Source organism: Eleginops maclovinus, chromosome 13, assembly GCF_036324505.1.
Source record: "Eleginops maclovinus isolate JMC-PN-2008 ecotype Puerto Natales chromosome 13, JC_Emac_rtc_rv5, whole genome shotgun sequence".
NCBI lineage: Eukaryota > Metazoa > Chordata > Actinopteri > Perciformes > Eleginopidae > Eleginops > Eleginops maclovinus.
Window position 1 is genome coordinate 11666645 of NC_086361.1, and position 19437 is coordinate 11686081.

General features: G+C 38.9%; 2 protein-coding genes across 2 annotated transcripts; one reads left to right on the forward strand and one right to left on the reverse strand.

Moving 5' to 3' along the window:
- Nucleotides 1-1997: 1997 nt before the first annotated feature.
- LOC134874519 (transmembrane protein 42) lies at nucleotides 1998-4065 on the forward strand. Its single transcript, XM_063898552.1, has 3 exons — nucleotides 1998-2290; nucleotides 3115-3261; nucleotides 3480-4065. The coding sequence occupies exons 1-3, from the start codon at nucleotides 2114-2116 to the stop codon at nucleotides 3621-3623; spliced, it is 468 nt and encodes a 155-aa protein (XP_063754622.1). The 5' UTR covers nucleotides 1998-2113; the 3' UTR covers nucleotides 3624-4065.
- Nucleotides 4066-7506: 3441 nt separating this feature from the next.
- On the reverse strand, nucleotides 7507-18475 carry zdhhc3b (zinc finger DHHC-type palmitoyltransferase 3b). The gene is made up of 7 exons (XM_063900040.1): nucleotides 18141-18475; nucleotides 13319-13650; nucleotides 12761-12885; nucleotides 11804-11900; nucleotides 11416-11497; nucleotides 11034-11164; nucleotides 7507-10069 (listed from the first exon to the last, which is right to left on the reverse strand). The coding sequence occupies exons 2-7, from the start codon at nucleotides 13619-13621 to the stop codon at nucleotides 9911-9913; spliced, it is 897 nt and encodes a 298-aa protein (XP_063756110.1). The 5' UTR covers nucleotides 13622-13650; nucleotides 18141-18475; the 3' UTR covers nucleotides 7507-9910.
- Between the last annotated feature and the right edge of the window lie 962 nt (nucleotides 18476-19437).

Genomic DNA, 19437 nt, shown 5'->3' on the forward strand with positions numbered 1-19437 from the left:
AGATGTCTATGATGTGCTTCAGAGAATAACTTCCACAGCAGGTTGTGATGGGTGTGCATGTACAGTATTTCTCCAAAGCTTATTAGAGACATCTACTGGCCAGAAAACTAATTGGTCGACAAAATGATAAGATCAAAGTCAAAACACAATACTGGATTAAATTGAATGTTTTTGCATCCTACAGTGCATGATTTCTGCCAAAATTACATATAAACTGTATGTAAACTGATGAGTAGCGATTCAAAATAAAGCTAAAAGATTTTTTTTAAATCAATCCAGACAGATGGACAGACAGCCGGACAGACACACCATAAAATACATATTGTCATGTTAAGTATGAAGAAAAGCACAGACATAAGCTAAATAATAGAAAATAGTAGCGTAATTGTAACACAGAATTAGGTTAAACATTTTGACAATGTCAAATGTGTCACTCCACTCATAGAATACCCTTTTCAGTTAATTTAAAATTCTGGGTGAGTTCAGTTGGACTTGGTGATGGATGAACTGTAAAAGGCTTGCACTTGTTTGCTCAGCAGCAAATCGCAGCCTCAGATGTGAAATAAGCTATAAAATGGACTCTACACTTCCTCAACACCACCAAACCACACACACACACACACACACACACACACACACACACACACACACACACACACACACACACACACACACACACACACACACACACACACACACACACACACACACACACACACACAGTTTCAGAGCATTTAGCAACTAAATTAGTTAGTATCTAGACAGAATGTCCAGAGCCATGCATTTACTTGGAAGCAAAGTCTTTAAGTCTGATGAAGAGACGGACGTCTGCCTCTGATGACTGTCTTTATTACAACACTCAGATTAATACAGTCATTATTTACATAAATACATTTATGACCATGACTCTACTTTCATTGCCTAATAGGGGGAATAATTTAGAGTTGTTCTGGTTCTGCCTCTCTGACAGGAGCCCTTCTTTCTATAAAGGGCACCAAGGAGAGGCCTTAAGTCCTGCCTACCCACACACACACACACACACACACACACACACACACACACACACACACACACACACACACACACACACACACACACACACACACACACACACACACACACACACACACACACACACACTAACCCTTACCTCGTCAACCCTGACCTCACCAGCCAACTGATACCTGGTGTGTTTTAATTAATGAACCTTTATTATGCAGCTCATCAGTATGCTGAAGGGAACAGAGGTCTGGTTCAGCTGAAGTCATACTATGCTGCACGCCCATACATTGAAAGGACATTACATTAGCATTGATTGTCCTTTATGCCACCCACTATTTAGAGCACAGAAAAGTTTTGGGAATTCAATTTACTATCTATTAATCATCTGCTTAATTTGATTCACGCAAAATGTCTGATTTAAATACACATAGGCTATATGCATGTCTATGTGTCATCATGTGATAGACAATACATGTTTTTTAACCGAAAATAAAAACTATTTTATTTCCATTGTAATATCCACTTCAAACAAAGTCAACTGTAATTGTTTCTAATACAGATTTCTGCACTTGACCTTAGTTATTGGTGATATTTTGTGTTTTTAATGTCCTTTTGTCTTTTATGAGTGTATGTGTACTTATTTTGATGAGGCAATAACCTATGACCTTTTTTTACTATATGTATGCAATAGACTCTTTGAATAAATCATTTTGTTTATAATGATGACAGTATATTTGGAGTCACCTTACATCTGATGCTTCAAAGTCATCATTCTCTCAGCTAAGGTTATGAATTGACAGAACTACAAGTCCCAGAATGCAACAGAGGCTTTTTTGTCCAACCACATCGCTGCTCCGGGTTGACCATGTGTTGTGTGACTGCCACCGGACGGCTGTGTGAAGGCAGTGCAGGGAAACGTGCCACAGTGACACACACACACACACACACACACACACACACACACACACACACACACACACACACACACACACACACACACACACATACATACACACCATGCAGCAGGCAGCTCAACACGAACCGGCAGAAGCAGCAGAAACGTAAAAGATGGACTAAAAAATATGTGTCTCCTTCTCGGATCATCATCAACATGTTTCCGGGAATTGTCTATGCACTGTTGGCGGGTTTCCTCGGAGCCGTGGCGTCGTCGTCGGCCAAACTGTCCCTCGGAGCCGACTACCTGAAGGGAGTCTGTGAAACCGGACTCCGGACGTGGGGAGAGCAGCGGAAATTTAGACACGCGGATGAAACTACCGCCTGCGACCGGGTGAGGCATGGCTCAGATTAATTATTAACACAGTAAGGGGGGCGGTGAATAATGCAGCGTGCATGACTGCAAGCGGGGTGGTTTCTAACGGAGGAAGTTGGGGGGTTATCCCCGCCCGCCTTTCCACTCTGACTCCCCTCAGCATCAGCACCATCACTCACCATCACTCAGGGGGAGCCCATGCAGCAGCTGCGCCCTCGTGCAAGTGTCCTCTTGCTGAATGACATTGTAGCTTGCACCAGTGTATGTGTGTTTGTATCGCGTTATTGTGTAAGCAACTTGTCTCAGAGTGGTTGATGTGTTGATGGTGGTGGAGAAGAGGCTGGTTTCTGTAAGGAGGATCAGGTTTCGTGTGTGACCTTCACGTTCTCTGCACACGTCACAAGATGATGTCAGAAACATCTGCAGGCAGCTGTCTGGAAACCGTGACCTTTAAACTGATTGTTTTTTGAAATTGCAAATTAGGTATGCAGCCCTGTATACAAAACATATATTTTTATTATGGACCACGAGGTTTGAATGCGTCATAAGACTTTCGGACATAGTGTAATAGACAAAACAAAACCTTCACTTTATATTGTTCAGTCATGTTATACTACCTAAACATATAAAGTAAGTAATGGTTGCTTCAATTGCAACAACATGAAAATGCTACATAAACACTTCATCTATTGTCCTATCCTATAATCCAGTACAAAATAATGTAGTACTGCTGCATAATAGGTACGTCTTATATGATAAAGCCCACAGTATATGCCATCTATTTTCACAAAACATCAATTCATCAATTAGATGTCATTCATTTATAAGTGTCTGTTTTTCAGCTCCATATCCCTCTAAGGCTGCTGTGTGGGGGGCTACTTTTCACCTGCAATGCTGTGATGTGGACCTTTCTTGCCAAAGCACTCAGGTACTCCTCTTCCTCCACCCAAACCACTGTGACCACTACAGCCTCCAACTTCATATCCTCCGTAAGTAACGGTTTATTTTACAGGATCTGGCCTTACCACTTGTCCTCTAAGCATGATACTTGCTTTAGTGGAGTATGTTGTGACCTTTCGTCCTTATGAAAGCCGCTTTATTTTAGAAACTAGGCTATGTTTTCAGAAATAACTAAGTTCACCTCCTTGTTAGACATATCCCCTCAAGGCATCATTAAAGAGACTGATTTACTTTGTTCTCCCTGCAGGCTTTCCTGGGCCAGCTGATCTTTGGTGAAGCCCAAATAACATTGTGGTGGGTTGGGATCTCCCTGACCTTCTCTGGTCTGTTGGTACTGCAGAGGGTTTCACCGCAGGATGGACAACATGACGCAGGCACCAAGGACGAATAATATGACTGGTCTCCACTAGAGTTGGGCCTGGCTCCAACTGGCCTATTACTGTCGTAATAGGAGCGTTTTGGTTGGCATCTCCTCTGATTTTGACATTTAGCCAAAGAAAATTTCATTTTTTTAAATGTGCTGCCTTCCCTCCCTTCATTAGACAAATTGTATTCTGAATAAGTAAATGCCCCTCAGAATGAAGTATTCCTTATGAAAAGGAAATGATTTATTTGTCATGTTAATATTTATCCTTCAGGTTGCCATTTGGCTGAGAAACAGTATTGTTTAGGTCTGTTTAAAATCAGAGGAGTTGTTGGCCTTAAGCCAGTCTGGCCATGCCCAGCTACAATCTGGCAAGTGGAGACAAGATAATGGATGCCTGCACCAAGTTTCCCAGATGCTCGAAAATCGTCTTTGCCGACGAGCTTACAATAAAGCAAAAAATAAACTAGCTTTATGCTACTTTTGGGAAATCTTTCTGTCAACAGCAGCAACAAATGCATGTGAGCTCACAGAACAGGTTTGAGGGAATCAAAAAGACTAAAAAGAAATTGACATCTTGGGAAATGCACTTCCGTCAGAGAGTTAGATGAAAAAAGAGAGTCAGGCTAGCTATTCTCTGTTTTACGGTCTTTGTGCTAAGCTAAGCTCATGGTCTTTAGCTGCAGCTTCGTATTTGACGGGCTAATGACAGTGGTTACAATCTTCACAAATATGGATCTAACTCTCTGCAATAAGGAAGTAATTGCATTTAAAAGTATTTCTTTAAAGGTAGAGACTAAAATTAACTCAATACATATATATACTGTATATATATATACACTTTGAGAACCTGTGGCCATAAGGACAGACTGATCTCACGTCAATCTTTTGTGTTGTGTTCATGAGAAATGGACAAATAGCATCATTGGCCATGCTCATGATGTCACTATTATTCAGTCTGTGCATTATGTATCATAGCCATCAGATCACCAAAGCTTTCTTAATTCTTACTTTCCCTTAAGTTACTATGACACTCACTGTAAACATCTTACACTAACGTTGCATTTTATGCATGCTTGAGGAAGGTTATAAATGAAGCACTTAGCTGATGAAATATTTTTTTCACAAGAAATAATACTGATGTAGCTTTGAAATTCTTATCCTTGGGTCTTTAAAAAATGTGATTTGCCTTTCTTGACAGCTTGAACCTCAAGATAGTAGCATAACAGGTTATGATTCAGAGGTAGATGCTCTTCCACTTCACTTTGGACCTTGCATGTTTCTACTGAGACTTGAACTCAAATTTCTCACACCAAAGCATCCTGGAGTGTCAGTACACATCAGAGAGAAGTCCCTGTGAGCTGATTAGTGTTATTAAACTCACAATCACGTGACTTAAGTGTCCAAACTGTCTCTCAATTATTAGAGACATCATATGGCCTCTTTGATTGCCTGTTGAGCTTATGCGCCTTGCATTCACAATCTTATATTATCCTGTGACCATCATCACTCTGGGTTTTACCTGACTTTATTAAAAGCTCCCTCTACGTCCCTGGAGTTGTCAGTGAGAGTGCAATAACATTTTTCTTCCTTTAAATCTCATAACACTGTGATGTGTGCAACAGTGAAGGAGCTTTGAGTATTCATAATGTAATGTGGAAAATGAAAAAACATGCTGCTAGAGGGATGTTTCGGTAAGCGTAAATCAGCCAAGTACAGGGGTTGGTCTTAACATGACATGAAAGGTTGCTTTATTGAACTATTTTAATATCACACTTTGCTGTTGTTTAGATACATATCAAAATATAAATGCAGAATGGTAGCTCTAATACCTGTATGTAATATTCCACGGCAGCAATGCACAAATATATGAGATGTCTTTTCAGCTGCTGCTGTGCAGGTTTTGTATCATGTGATTTACATGCATCCCTTTTAATGTGACTGCAGTGACAATGTGATTATGAAGCTCTAAAGTTAAAGGTTGGCTGAGTATTGTTATATATCTTAAACAGTGAAGAGTACTCACAGCCACACAGAAGTTAATTCAGCCGTTTGCGGTTGCATGTTTTGAAACCTACAGTAGGTGTGTTAGGGTTACATGTTTGGGGAAAAAACACCTATTTGCTTTCTTGTAGAGAGTTAGATAAGACTGATACAACTCTTTTCTCTGGTCAATAAATATAAAACTGGAGATGGTAGCCAGTTAGCCTAGCTTAGCATCAAGACTGAAAACAGGGGAAACAGCTAGCCTGGCTCTATTTAAGGGGAATAAAGGATGCCTACTACCAGTAGGGTGTATTTTGGTATTTGAAAAGAGATAGACAGGTCAATAGTCTTTGTGCTAAGCTAAGCTAGCCAGTCTAACTTCCTTTTTACTGGCCATATGTGACAGCAGCATCAGGTAGGGTTTAATGGGAGGTTATGTGCACGACTATTTCACACAACTTGACCATTTTACAGTTTATTTTTTATTTGTGGACTACACGACAACTGCATACAACTTGTGAATATATGAGTTTAGGTAGTTTAGTGCTGTTTGGTAGTATGTTACCTCAGACACAGTCAGGCTTGCTCTTTACAGTTGTTCTGCAAAGCTAGGATGCTAGCTGTATAGCATCATAGGAACGAATGAGACATAAGAGATCTTCTCATCAAACTCCTGGCGAGAAAGTAAATCATTTCAGTTCCAAAAGTGTCAAACTATTCCTCTAACATACCTTTAATATCTGTAATATTTTCTTTACATTCTGAAGGGTTTCTTTTGTGCCTGGCTTTTCCTCCAGTGATTGGCATAATATGAAGTTAAACCATCTACCTGTGAACCCACTCTCACTGTAATATAACCAGCTGGAGCTTGGCAGTTGCCACATTTAAAGCTCCATGAGAGCTGCATGGCCCTGAGTGTGATGTATTTATGTGCACTTAAGCTGTAGATCGGGTTGTACAGAGAGATTAGAAAATCACTGAATTATAACGTCGACCTCACATGGTGTGTGTCACATTGATGAGTTACTGTGCTGCACTGCTATGAAACAGTAAATGTATGACCCCTTTGTCTGAATCAGTAAAGTTTTGACTTATCTCATGGTAGGATAAAGGAAGTAGTTTGTTGGTACACTTTAAATATTTGAATATTAGTTAGGGGTTTGTAAAAGTGTAAATATTTATTCTGTTAATAGGAAACACGTTAAAGAATGTCTAAGTTGCCATCCTCACAGAGATGAAACACTGTTGAATTATGAAATAAAACATCTTATCTGACAAACAGGATTCTCGTCTCCATCACTCAGATATTATTGGCTGTGAGAAGATGTTAAGTATGTCTTCCTGACAGCTCTCTTCTTTAAACAGTCGCTTTTTAGAGCTTTTCTACTTCACCACGTTGAATAAGATATAAATACATCTGTCTCTGTTTTCCTGCAACAAACGGACATTATACTTTAATGGGCTCAATGTCCTCAGAAATGTATGAAAATAATTCTCACTTCATGGGGCTGGATGTAATGTAAGCCCTGAGCTAATCTACATCTCCTCACATGCTGATGCTTCATTAGACCATCCCTTTCTTTAAATGCCTCTTGTAAAAATGGCAGATGAAACTTAAATCCCTTTAAAGCCTTTGCAAATGCCTTGCACACAAGTAACATGGCAGACAACAGCATGGGCGGAATTGTATGACTTATGTTTTTGAATAAAATTATCTGACAATAGTGTCGAGTACATATTTGTTTCCATTCCTTTAATTAGCAATCCAAATTTCTCAAAAAAGAATACCTCAGAAAAAAAGTCAATAAAATAAAATAAAAATGTGTCAACCAAACAAAAAATTACCCAATGTGTCAAAAATGTTCTGCCAAAATATAAAGAAATCTGATGGCGACAATAAAATAACCAGAACATTCGAAGAAAGTTGTGCCACATACATACCATTTTATTTCATTCCCCTTTAAACAAATACCAGTCAAAAAGAAAATGTGGTCCACAGTAAGTTCTAAAAATTGCTATTCATACCTGACCACAAACAACATATTAAACAATTCTAGAAAGAAGAAAGCTGGTGTACAGTATGTGTAAACTGGACCGCAACCATTGCATCTCCATATGATAACATTTTTGCATTTGATAAAACCTGTTTGTTTATTAAAATCCTAATACCCCACTCTTTAAATGGTTACTTCAATGCATCCCTTCATTACGCATTCAATTTGGCAACATGTATGTTCAAATGTGTCCTTTCATCACCCTTAAAAAGCATGTTTTATAAATACAGTAAGGCTTTCGAACACATTTCAGCAAAGGCATTTTAGTGTTAAATGCTTTGAAGTGGACTATTTTCTATCTGCAACAAATTATGTCCAACAAAAGTGAAACATCCTCCTCACACTGGATGTTCAAGTGCTGTTAAAACGTGCATTCCTAATATGATCTTTCAGGCCTCAGTGAACATTTTATACTGGCCTAAATTTAAACCAACATTTTATCCTGTAAGGCTTTTCTCCTCTAGTCAGACTCACAACTACAATCTATGACAAACTGGATTATCGAAAAGCAAACTCCATCAATTGCTGGTGACTGATTGAAATTGGTACAAAGCCAAGAGGTCGACTTGATCCGCTACACAAGAGTTGTCGAATAATCAAAAGGACACTGTTCAAAACAAACAGCTGGATTATACATACATTTGACATTTAAAAGCTGCAGCTCTTCTTTGAATAGAAACCACTGCTTACCTTCCAAGTGATTTTAAAATTACAATCCTTAGGATTTCCATAAATTTCCGTTTGAAATTAATACCAAGTAGCCATTAGATGTAAATAAATTAAGCTATTTCCTCTCTGTATAGTGTTTTTCTTTGTCAGACACACATTCAAATTACCTTTACACCAATAAGCGACTCTCAGCTTTAGTGTTTAATCTCATTTCATTTATAATCAAGAGTGTGTTTCGATAAAAAATTGAAGGGGGAAAAAAAAAGAACGGAAACCGACTTCCTGACTTGAAGCATGCGACTTAAATGTCAACTAAAGACATGAAATTATTGCTGCAGATTATAACTCAGGAGTAGGAAGGGCAGTTTAAGAAGGGGGCCAAGGCTTTATGCCCCTCAACCGATTTGGCAGTGTGGCTGCTGTGATCTGAATCGCCGGATAGTTCCTAGTTAAACTTTAATTACGTAATCTTGTTGCCTGCTTTCACCTTTCCTCCTCTACTGAAGGACAAGCCCCGCAACTGTGTATCTTAATTTGCTTGAGGTCCCAAATGTAAAATCAAAGCACAGCAGATTATAGTGTGATTGTTCATTTTGTTTGGTAGCATCGTTGCTACTGCTGCTTTTTTTGGTCGTATTTCTGACAAAATAGCTGCTCAATGAGTGTTCACTGTAGTATTAAAAATTGTGCAATAAAGACCATGGCTGTTGCCATATCAAACAGAACTGAAATCTTAAGGAGTATAACTTTAACTAAGGCCGTGAACTGTCCTATAGCCTTTGGATCTCCTTCACAGCTCCGGTTTTGGCTGGAAATTGGCTAATGGCCAGTTTAAACAACAAAAAACACATACCTAACTTGTTTTTATATGATAAGCCAGATAGTTGGGGTAAAGTGCAGGCTAAAAGTATTTCAATCAAAACAGAAATTTGATAAAATGTATCAAGATACATTTCTTAAAGACCAGGACTTATCCACCTATCTGACACCAAAGAGCAACAAGACATCTCAGTATTTAACTAATATGATCCTGTCTCAATAAGGCAAACCAATAAACATTTCTTTAAAAAGAAAAACAGATGCCAATGTTACTAATGCACGGTTCTAAGGCAAACCACACGCAGCATTTAGCAAAACACTATTGCAACCACAGGAATACAGCAAATAAAGAAGTGACAGGATGACAACGTTTACAGGAAGACAAACTCCAGAGTCCCCCTTGTCACAAGGACAGTGAAAACTTTCTGGACTTCAGTTTCGAGTTCACATTATTGTTTAGTTTTGGAAGCAGGAAATGATCAGACAATAGTGAAGGAAGATCTGGCTGTGGTTTAAGAGCTTCTTGTCAAGTTGTTCCAACAACTCATTAATCTCAGTCAGCACCAACCAAAACAAAAATAAAAAAGTGAATGTTTTTTGTTTTTTTTTACTCTTTGACAACAGAACTCACGATGGAACACCCTGATAATATTGATAAACAAAATATCCATAAATGAAGGAAAATGTAGAAGTGGTAAAGAGGAGTTCATGCTCGTTAGGGTCCAGCCAATAGGAAGGGACACCGGGGGAAGTCCACAGCGACAGAGCTGAGCTAGGCTTCAGTTTTCACACAATGTACTGGTACAAGTCTGCCTTGCCGTGGTCGGGTGTTGCAAAGGGGCTCAGCCAGGCTATAGAGAATGGATGGCCAAACACCACCTTCAAATTCATCCATTTGGACCTTTTGGCCCATCGTCTCTCCTCCTTCTTAAGCTGTTCGATTCCCTGCAGGTAAAAGAAGTGACAAACATTAGAAGCCGTCTCCAGAACTGATTAACGCTGAACATATAGCTGTGTATTCAAAGGTTAAATTTACTAGCAGAAAGTAATCAGTGTAAGGGATGTTTTGTATTTGTTCTTTTCTTTTGTGTTATGGAATACTTCCACCCATCAATAATTCCCCACGTTACATTGAATGACAAATGGAAATTCTTGCATGCCTCCACAGGTGAGCGTAGAATCAGAAAAACAGACAAAGTCTTGATGATTTTAGAAAATGGGGGGTTACGTTTTGCAGCAGTCTCAAACCAAACTGCATGTTCGAAAACGCATGGCTATTTTTATACACAAGTGTTTTAAATAGTGAACTTTTAGCAAAAAATGTGAGCATATGACTGAATAAATGTGACTTGGACTGTACTACATAGCTGTGTGAGAAAAACGGATGTGTTTCTTTTCTCAGCTCTTAGATTGTATTCAAGTTTTCTTCAAGAGTTCAAGAGTGAGTAATAGATTTACAAATAATTATCAAGTATTCCTTTAATGATGATTATGGTGACTCGCTGTCAGCATTCCCTGGTGTCAAAGAACCGCAAGCACGCACAGACTGAAGTAGATGATCTTTGTAAAGAAGATCAAGATGCTGCGAGTCATCGTTGTGGGTGGTTGAGCCGAGAAATAATCTCACCTACCTGGAGGCTGCAGTGTAAGTGAATTACCTGCTCCTGCTATGACCTGTGCTCTAATTTAGTAAACAACACACAGGAGGAATTCATGACTTATTTTAAAAAGTCAGCGCTGCTTTATAAAAAGGCAGAAAGGAACCTACATGTGTGTACCCCAAGACATGCACTGGTTCATAAAACAGATGAGTGATTTGGTTGTAAGGGATGCACCAAACGTAATATCCTTGGTTGATTCCAGTTTAGTCTGACTATTTAATTACTTTCATGTTTGAATTTTTATTCACCGTCTCATCGGAGCAGATGGAGTGGACCTGGGTCCCGAACATGACTGCAGTGAAGATCAGGAAGAGGAGACCCTCAAAGCAGAGGAGGATGAGGAGGATGACCGTTGCCGGTGGAGAGAAGTTACTGCACTCTGAAAAAGAAGAGTAAAGAAAGAATTAAATTAATAACACAGTCAGCTCTCACAGGACCGGAGATAAGAATATAAATAATGATGGTAAATTCTGGATATGGCTGGTTCAGAATGTATTATCGATTGCCGCTTTCCATCTTCCCAATTCTCTCTCGGGTATAATCAGCTATATTTGCACATTAAATTGATGGTGGTAAAACCGTGAAGTCCCTGAGCAGAGTGAGCAGTCGCTACATCGGTTCATCACTTACTTGTCCAGTCTTCTTCAAAGCATAAAACAAAATGGAAGGCCACCAAGATCAGGGCATGTAAGGATATTAGTGCAATATACATCTGTTGAGAGAAAAAGAGAAAAACAATTCATAATACAATCATAATATCGAGACAAAATGTATCAAACCTATATTTCATACCAATGATATTTAAATAGGGGTTCCATATGTGTGAAAATATAAACAGTAACTATAGAATGAACATACTATAGCTAAGAATAAGCCTGTTGACATGACGGAAGACATTATTTTCAGTTTGTCTTTGCATTCCTCCCCTCAATATTTTTGCTTACATTTGTAACTGTAACATATAGCCACCATTTTTACTTGTGCCATAACATATTGGCTAAGGTGTTTAAGGACTCACTGTGAAAAGCACAAAGTATTTCTGGTTGTTCTCTCCGACACAGTTGTTCACCCAGGGACAATGGTGGTCCATCTTTTTGATGCAGCGTTTACACACACTGTGGGCACACAGACACACAAAGATGAAGATAAAATGAATACAAACATTGCAGGCCAACTACGTCCTTTTAATGCAAAAAAACAATCTGAAAACAGAGTATATTTTCCTAATAACAGTAAAGAAAAAAAAGACAGAGACAAAGTTATGTGAGAGACAAGATAGTTGTGCTCTCAAACATGGTTGCTTGGCTGTGTCCGTGTGTGTGTGTGTGTGTGTGTGTGTGTGTGTGTGCCTATTTATCTCGTAGATTTACATTTCTTTGGTATCTCAAGTAAGGTCTGACAATTCAGAATTTGTCATCTGACGAAGCAGAAAATCTGGATTTATTCATGTGCCTTGTTTAGACACACCCTGAGCTAAATCTATATTTATAAAGCTCGTGTTTAATATATTTTCCTCTTATTGGTCATTAGAGACAAGGGCATCATTGCGGTGTATCATTACAACCACCCACAAGAATGACTCATAAGAAAATATGATCTGCTCCATTTAAACTGACACCCCTTTTTCTCTCTGAGACAGAATGACTCACTGGCTTTACAATCAGTTACGCTGAAGTGTTTTTGTGCTTTTCATGCCTCGAGATTCCAGGGTACCACTGAGCTGCCTCTCCAAGGGAACTCCTTAACATCCACCTGCAAAGTCTGCAGGGAAATGCTACGCTCAAAGAAAAACACACACAGGAGAGGCTGGTGAATCATCAGCGCGGGAAGAGAAGTAAAGAGAGAGACGCATCAGGACTTTCCCCTGTAAGGTGCAGACTGCAGCACAAAACTCTAATCGCCCAGACCCACATCTTAGAAGTTGCCGAGTTTGTAATCTTCTCTACAATCTGCACTATTTCAGGGAGTGCCGTACCTGCAGTGGTGAGCTCTGTCTGGCTTTATGCTGCAGCACTTGGGACACTTGTAGACCACTTGTCCAGGTTTGAGCTGCAGGCTTTCGATGAATTCTTTGGTAGCGTTCCCTTTAGGCACGGCTCCCTGAGAGCAAGGAAGAAAAAAGACGCATTGACAAGGAATACAATTGTAGTTTCTGTGCCTGTGGATGTTTTACAGTGTTTTCCTGTCATTGATTGAGCTGGAAACGTTCAATAAACATGAAAATTACACTTTACAGGACAAATTAAATGACTTTGATTGGCTTATTACATAGCAAAAAAACTATACCAATGGGAGCAGGATATTGTCAGTAAGTGGCCCCAGGTAATGGGTAAGCAGTGGGTCAAAAATCTAAATCACAAGTTAGCTGAGTTGTTTTGAACTGTGATTATTACATGAAAACATATGTAGAATAAAGGATTACCTCAACTATTATAGTGATATCAAAACTAGACCTAAAAACATGCATGTGTAAAAGCTAAGACCACTTTTGGTCTATCTGACAGTTAAGTAACGGGATCAGAGTATGACTGACCGGGTCTGTGCACATGGCCTTGGCATGAGAGGCTAGGGCCAGGAAGCAGAGGCCGTTGAAGATCACCCCGTTGAAGAGGCTGTAGATCACACTCTTGGCAGGCAGCAGCACGACGAACACCACCACAAACTCGGCGTACAAGACCAGGAACCAGGTGATGACGCCGCACACAATGCCGCAGCCGTCGCGGATGAACCACATGGTTTCAGAGCCGTTGCGCAGCGGGGGAGGGGCACAGTGTTCGGGCCTCAGATAGCCAGCTTGCCTCTCGATGTCCCTTGTGCGGTGCGCCGGGCTCTTCATTCTACAAAACCTGCGGCTCCCACAACATGCTGCGAGAAGTGACGGGAGGACAGATGGAGAGGAAGTAGGGGGGCAAAGACATGGGGAGAAAATGAAAGAAAGGAAGAAGAGAATTAGATGGTAGACAGGGGCTGAATTTTTAAATGATTTTAACTTAACATCTGTTTACTTTCTGGTAATCACTTGGTCTATAGGAACATTGTGAAATCTACAGTTCTCCATTTACATATTTTTCTGATCACCAAATCAAACTAATAATGAGTCAAATATTGATATTATATCAATACAAGTCAAAATAGTCATTTGATTTTCAGTTCTAGCAGAACTATTTTTCTTTACCTGCCTATATCTGGTGATAATTGATCAAATATGTTATTGTGAAATTATTGTATATAGATTAAATATTGTCATATAGGATTTTCTTCATATCGACCACCCTTAATCTGACACTTTAAAGTTATAGATTTACTGTCATGTAAGACAAAGAAAATGCTTATTCTCAAAGAACTGAGCTGGAAAAAACATAAAAATACCTTAAACAATTGATAAGTACATTCTCAAAACTTGTGAAAATAACTTTTACTGTTGAGATACATTTATGAATTTCCCAAGCTGTATAAAAGTGCCCTTTCTTCATCAAAGCAATATCCAAGTGTATGAGTTTGTTACCAAAGCAATTCAGAGTCTGTGTCAAGTGCTCCATTTCCTCAAGGTATATAAACAAAGATAGGGGTTGATAAGTCGGCAGAGTGAATCAGCAAATACGGTTGAGGACAACACATAGCAGGAAGCATAAACTGAAAGAGGAACCAACAGTGACTGGCTTAATCCCAAATCTAACCAAATTCTCTCTGAGAAAAGAAGAGGCTGCTGTTGGATTAGAACACCGCAATTTTGGCTTTAAAAGTGAAACAAATAAAGCTTCAACAGTAGCCTGAGCTGCACGGGGCCTGAGTGTGTGCCCGAGCCTCATGAATAAGCAATGGAGGAGGTCTGAGTGTGTGGTGATAAAGATGGACTTCAAAAGGGATAAAGTGTCTGAAAACCAAAAGAAGGCCTCACTATTTCATGCAGATAACACAGACAGAAATAAAAGTGCTAATTCCCGGAGGATGGCTGATGGACCACGGCGCCTTCTCCTCACTAAAACCTGAGCTTATAGTGGGAGCAAATTGGTCATTCCTGAGGATTCCATCTATCCATTAGGCTTAACTGAGAAACAGCCTAATCTTTACTTTTATGTCTGTATTCATTAGTATTAAAAAGATGGGGCATTCCTACAGTGCTTTTAGGATTAAATTAGTAAGCGCCATCTCTGGATTTAATTTAAACACCTCAGTTTATTAGAGCCAGAGTCGATCACTAACAAGACCCCCTTTGTATGCTTCGTATTATCAAGCCTATCCTACTGCACACAGCACCACCCCCTGCTTGTTGAAGGACACATCTGATCATTTGTGTTTTATGATTGTATTTTGTATCTGTTCTGTAATACTCTATTAACTGTTGCTGGTGTGCTGTCTTTGCCAAGTGTCCCCTCCCTATCTCAAGGCACTTCCTGTATGAATAAGGCTTAGGAGGAGCAATCCCAAGGAGTTGGCCAATCCTTTTAAAGTTTACTCTACTGTCCATTCCAGGTACATTTGTGATTTTGAGTGAATGTATGAATCACCATGCAATTTGGAACCAGTAAATTGTGTTTAGTGCCATACAAAGAAAATGGCCACGGTACTTTATACTTATCAGCATGTTAGCCTTTTCAATTTGAGCATATTAGCATGCTGGTGTTAGAACTTAGCTCAAAGCACGTCTGTGTAAAGCCAAGTAAAGCCTCACAGAGCCGCAAATCACATCAAAACACAATCCTTCAACTGTGACTAGATGGACATACATAGCTGCCATCAAAAACTATCTACCAATCTTTTGAAACACAAGCCCTTTTGTCTGAAAATTATGAGGAGAACATTATCTACTTCTGATATTGAAAACCATTGGGATATGGAAGCACTGTCTTAAAAAAATAGTAATTCTGGTTGGAATTACTATTTTAAAATACAGTATGCCCAAACATCAACCAAACAAACCCTCTTGACCCTTTTCCCCACCCGTGTCATGCAGCAGGAGTCAGGCGCAGAGGGAAGTCAAGTTAGACGTCTGGTATGTCTGCGAGTATCACTTTCCCGAGGAGTCTGGGATTACTGAACCATGCGACTCTGCTCAGGTGGTAGTAAACAGAAACAGTAAGTATGTTTACACACATGCTGTACTGTCATTTTAGGAGGAAGGTACTTTGCTTTTACATTTAATGCTATTTTCTAACTTAACTACAAATACTTTAAGGCTAATTCCGACAAAATCTGATGGAATCACGTCATTTTGGATAGAAATGTAAACAAATTGTTGTAACTGTTTATAAATCTCTAAATGTTTATAGACTGTAAAACTGACTGTCTTTTACCTTATCATCAGGTCATATATTAGCAATATGCTATCAGCTCTCATCGGTCAAACAAAAAAACCCGGAGAAGCAGGATTTAGTTAACATGCCTTGAGTTTGACCATTTTTTATTTCAGGTTACAGATCTCCATTAACAAGTTGCCAACATGTTAATGCTTTTTAGATATAGTAATCAGATAATACCACATCTCAAAAGGGGAAATATGCCTTGCTAAAGGGGGCAATTGTAAGACCTTTGAGAAAAAGTGTAGCTACATAAGTACTTCCCTTTACTTGTCGGTAAATCACTGTAAAATGACAGTTTCATTTCAATATCTTGGATGGAGTATCTTTGTTGAACAGGTTCCTACTCTTATAGTTATGCATGTGACTGTTTACCAGGGTATATGTGATTCGGCTTGCGGGAGCAGACCATTTCAAGAAAAACTTGTTTCAGTGAGGGGGACAAGAGACAATTGTTAAAGGCTGGTATGGTAATGTATTTGTCATGTGGACTGCTTTTCTTGTTTCAGTTCATTATAAACAAAGAGACTAAGATGGCTCTAAAAACTGTAACTGGAGTGAAAGTAACTGCAAAACCAGAGTTCAATCACAGAAACTGAATCAATGGTTTCAATTTCGTAACAGGGATAATGTGTCAACAGATTGCTCTCAGTGAATTGCTGCTTTTTTACAATGAGAACTACTTGAAGAAACAATAGTTAGTAATTACAAAACACGTTTTTTGAAGACCAAAGACTTCTTTTTATATTCAGTGTTACTAGCAGATATTCATTCAATAGTGTAGAGATTTATGTGACCCTCCGATGCTGTTAAATTAAAGGATTAATTACATGAAGTTAATAACTAGTGAATTGTGAACAGATATTGATCGCAATGTGGGTCGTAAATAGTGCTCTACAGAGAGATCAATACACATCAGCTTCTCCCATCAGAATTTACAATTGTGTCTAAATGCTATAGAGGCAATATTTGGCAGCTGCTTTCAAAATAAAATGGAATAATTAATGATAAGATGCCAATGTTTACAGATTCAAATTAAACTGAAAAATGTAACAGGGTCACAAAATAAAACTAGCAACCTGTGTTTGAATCTTTACTTGATTTTTAGCTGGGATGATTTCTTTTAGTGATGAATAAAATTCAAGCACTGAAATGTATTGGGGAAGCTTCAGTCATCATTACTTTGCCATTTAGGAATTCCTAACATAAAGTGAAATGATCTTTAGTTGTAGCCTATAATATAAACCATTACCAAAAACTGTTTCCCTAGAATTCTGTGGTGTGTGTTTAATTATTCAGTCAATGAATTGTAAAAAAGAAAGAAAATCCTCAAAGCCAAAGGTTACGTCAACCTGTTTTTCGGTCCAATAGATTAGGGTTAGGGCCATCCTTTAGGCAATGGCAAGAATAAACTGAAATTATTCTCAACCCATTTTCGAGAAGTTGTAATCAGTGAAGCTATCATAACACAAATTGAAAATTGAAATTATATATAACTTTTTATAGTACTATCGACATGGTGCATCCCTCTGTTAAGCAGACACATTAACTTCCTATTGAAAATGTGTCTATGCTTACATGACACATTTTAATTGCCAAAATTAAATATCTTGTTTAACTCAAAACTGTTGTCCAGCCTCCTCTAAGGAAATATCTGTGTTTTGACTCTGCTAAATGCCTGGCTTTCTAATAAGTTTTGCTGTAAACCACTGCTATAACAATGCAAAACACACTTAACATGTGTAGACCGTAGGCCTGGTAAAACTTATGAGCGACTAATGTTGGAGTCCAAATCTCTGAAGTGCCCTTGAGCAGGACTCTAGCTATATCGACCTCTGACCTCCCTGAAGACGAATGAGCAAAATGGGGAAGTATGTTGACATAACCAGTGGTGATCAATGATCTACGCTTAATTAAATAACTTCCAAATATGATAATGCCATTAACGCGAACAGGAAGCAGCTCTGGCACCTGGAGTCGCATATGGATAGCATTAAAGCGTAATTTACGTTACATTAAAGTAGCATTTGTTAACGTCCTGTTTTTTTACAAACATACCTCACACTATCCAGGTTTATCTCCAAAAGTTAGTTGTAATTCCTCGTCTGAAGCCTCATAACACGGAACTGAGTCTCCTCCTCCTGTTAGCGCAATCCCAGCTAACCTCACTGCTCTGCGAACAGATGCTTTCCGCGGCTCGCCTCGGTGTCGAAGAGGTGTTGATTCACCTTTTAAGTATGCTAATTACAGCCGGGGAGTGAGCCTTAAAACAGGCCGCAACCTAGCTATAGCTTTCTCCTCTCCAGGCAGTTTTACAGGAGGATCAGAGAAACACAGAGGCGACCAGGAAGTCCGATACTGTCTTCCTGGGCGTTCGTGCCCTGAGCTGGTTCTGTCAGGCGGAATATTCACCCAGCCCATTGATACACTGCCCTATACCATGAAGTTCACGAACTGTTTCAGAGAAAAGGCCTTCAGCAAGATTTGTAAAGCAATCCATTCATTGCTGATTCAGTTCATCAAAGACACCGTTGTAGTCCAATGTCTAATCAACATTGCTACATCTTTTCTTATATTGTTTATGTATGAACCACCAGACACCCAAGCTGTCAATAAACGTGATTCTTATTCTGATTGTTTTGAGATAAGATCTTGTAATATTAGGCTAAATTAAATTAAATTATAACAAATGTCAATTGTATTGGTGCTGTTTTGAAATGCAAAGAGGTAAATGGCCATTTAGAGTCAGGGGTGGATTAATGCTGGCAATGCTGCAACCTAGAGAGGTTCTACTTGTGCACAGGTTATAGATTGGCCAGATCATTTTGTACTGGTTAAAATGTGTTTGAAAGAAAGAAATAAACCTGACCCCTATCAGCCCAGGAAAAACGTTTAACAATAATTTGGTACGTTTGGGATGACCAATTAGGGGCGTACACAATCAGTAGCCTTGGGGGCCCATGGTAGCTTTTTTATATGCAGGTGTCTGATACGGAAACTTGGATCAAGCACATTCTGCATGTATTAGATTGGCTAAGTAAAATAAACGTATTTAAAAATACTTGTACCCTTCTATCTAATTAGGTTTACCCGGCTGCATAATTTGTAAAAAAACATTTCACATTTTTAGTGGACCCTTGAAAACTAGTGCTTTCCTAATGCCCTATGTATCAAACATATTCTTTGATAGATATTTATAAATCTTAATCTATTTCTGATATGATTCATAAAATCATTGTGCAGTAACAGTTAACAAAATCATGTTTTGAAATTAAGCCCTCCTTTGTATGATTTTAATTCTTATCAAATAATTGTTTTCATCACTGAATTGTTTTACTGTAGTTGAATTGATATA

Excerpts from the sequence above, each read along its gene's own strand:
- LOC134874519 (XM_063898552.1), top strand. The coding sequence starts at position 2,114 with ATGTTTCCGGGAATTGTCTATGCACTGTTGGCGGGTTTCCTCGGAGCC. Across the intron at positions 2,291-3,114 it reads AAACTACCGCCTGCGACCGG|CTCCATATCCCTCTAAGGCT; the intron begins GTGAGGCATGGC and ends TCTGTTTTTCAG. Across the intron at positions 3,262-3,479 it reads CCTCCAACTTCATATCCTCC|GCTTTCCTGGGCCAGCTGAT; the intron begins GTAAGTAACGGT and ends TTCTCCCTGCAG.
- zdhhc3b (XM_063900040.1), bottom strand. The coding sequence starts at position 13,621 with ATGAAGAGCCCGGCGCACCGCACAAGGGACATCGAGAGGCAAGCTGGC. Across the intron at positions 12,886-13,318 it reads AGGCCATGTGCACAGACCCG|GGAGCCGTGCCTAAAGGGAA; the intron begins GTCAGTCATACT and ends CCTTGCTCTCAG. Across the intron at positions 10,070-11,033 it reads CCATCTGCTCCGATGAGACG|GGAATCGAACAGCTTAAGAA; the intron begins GTGAATAAAAAT and ends TTTTACCTGCAG.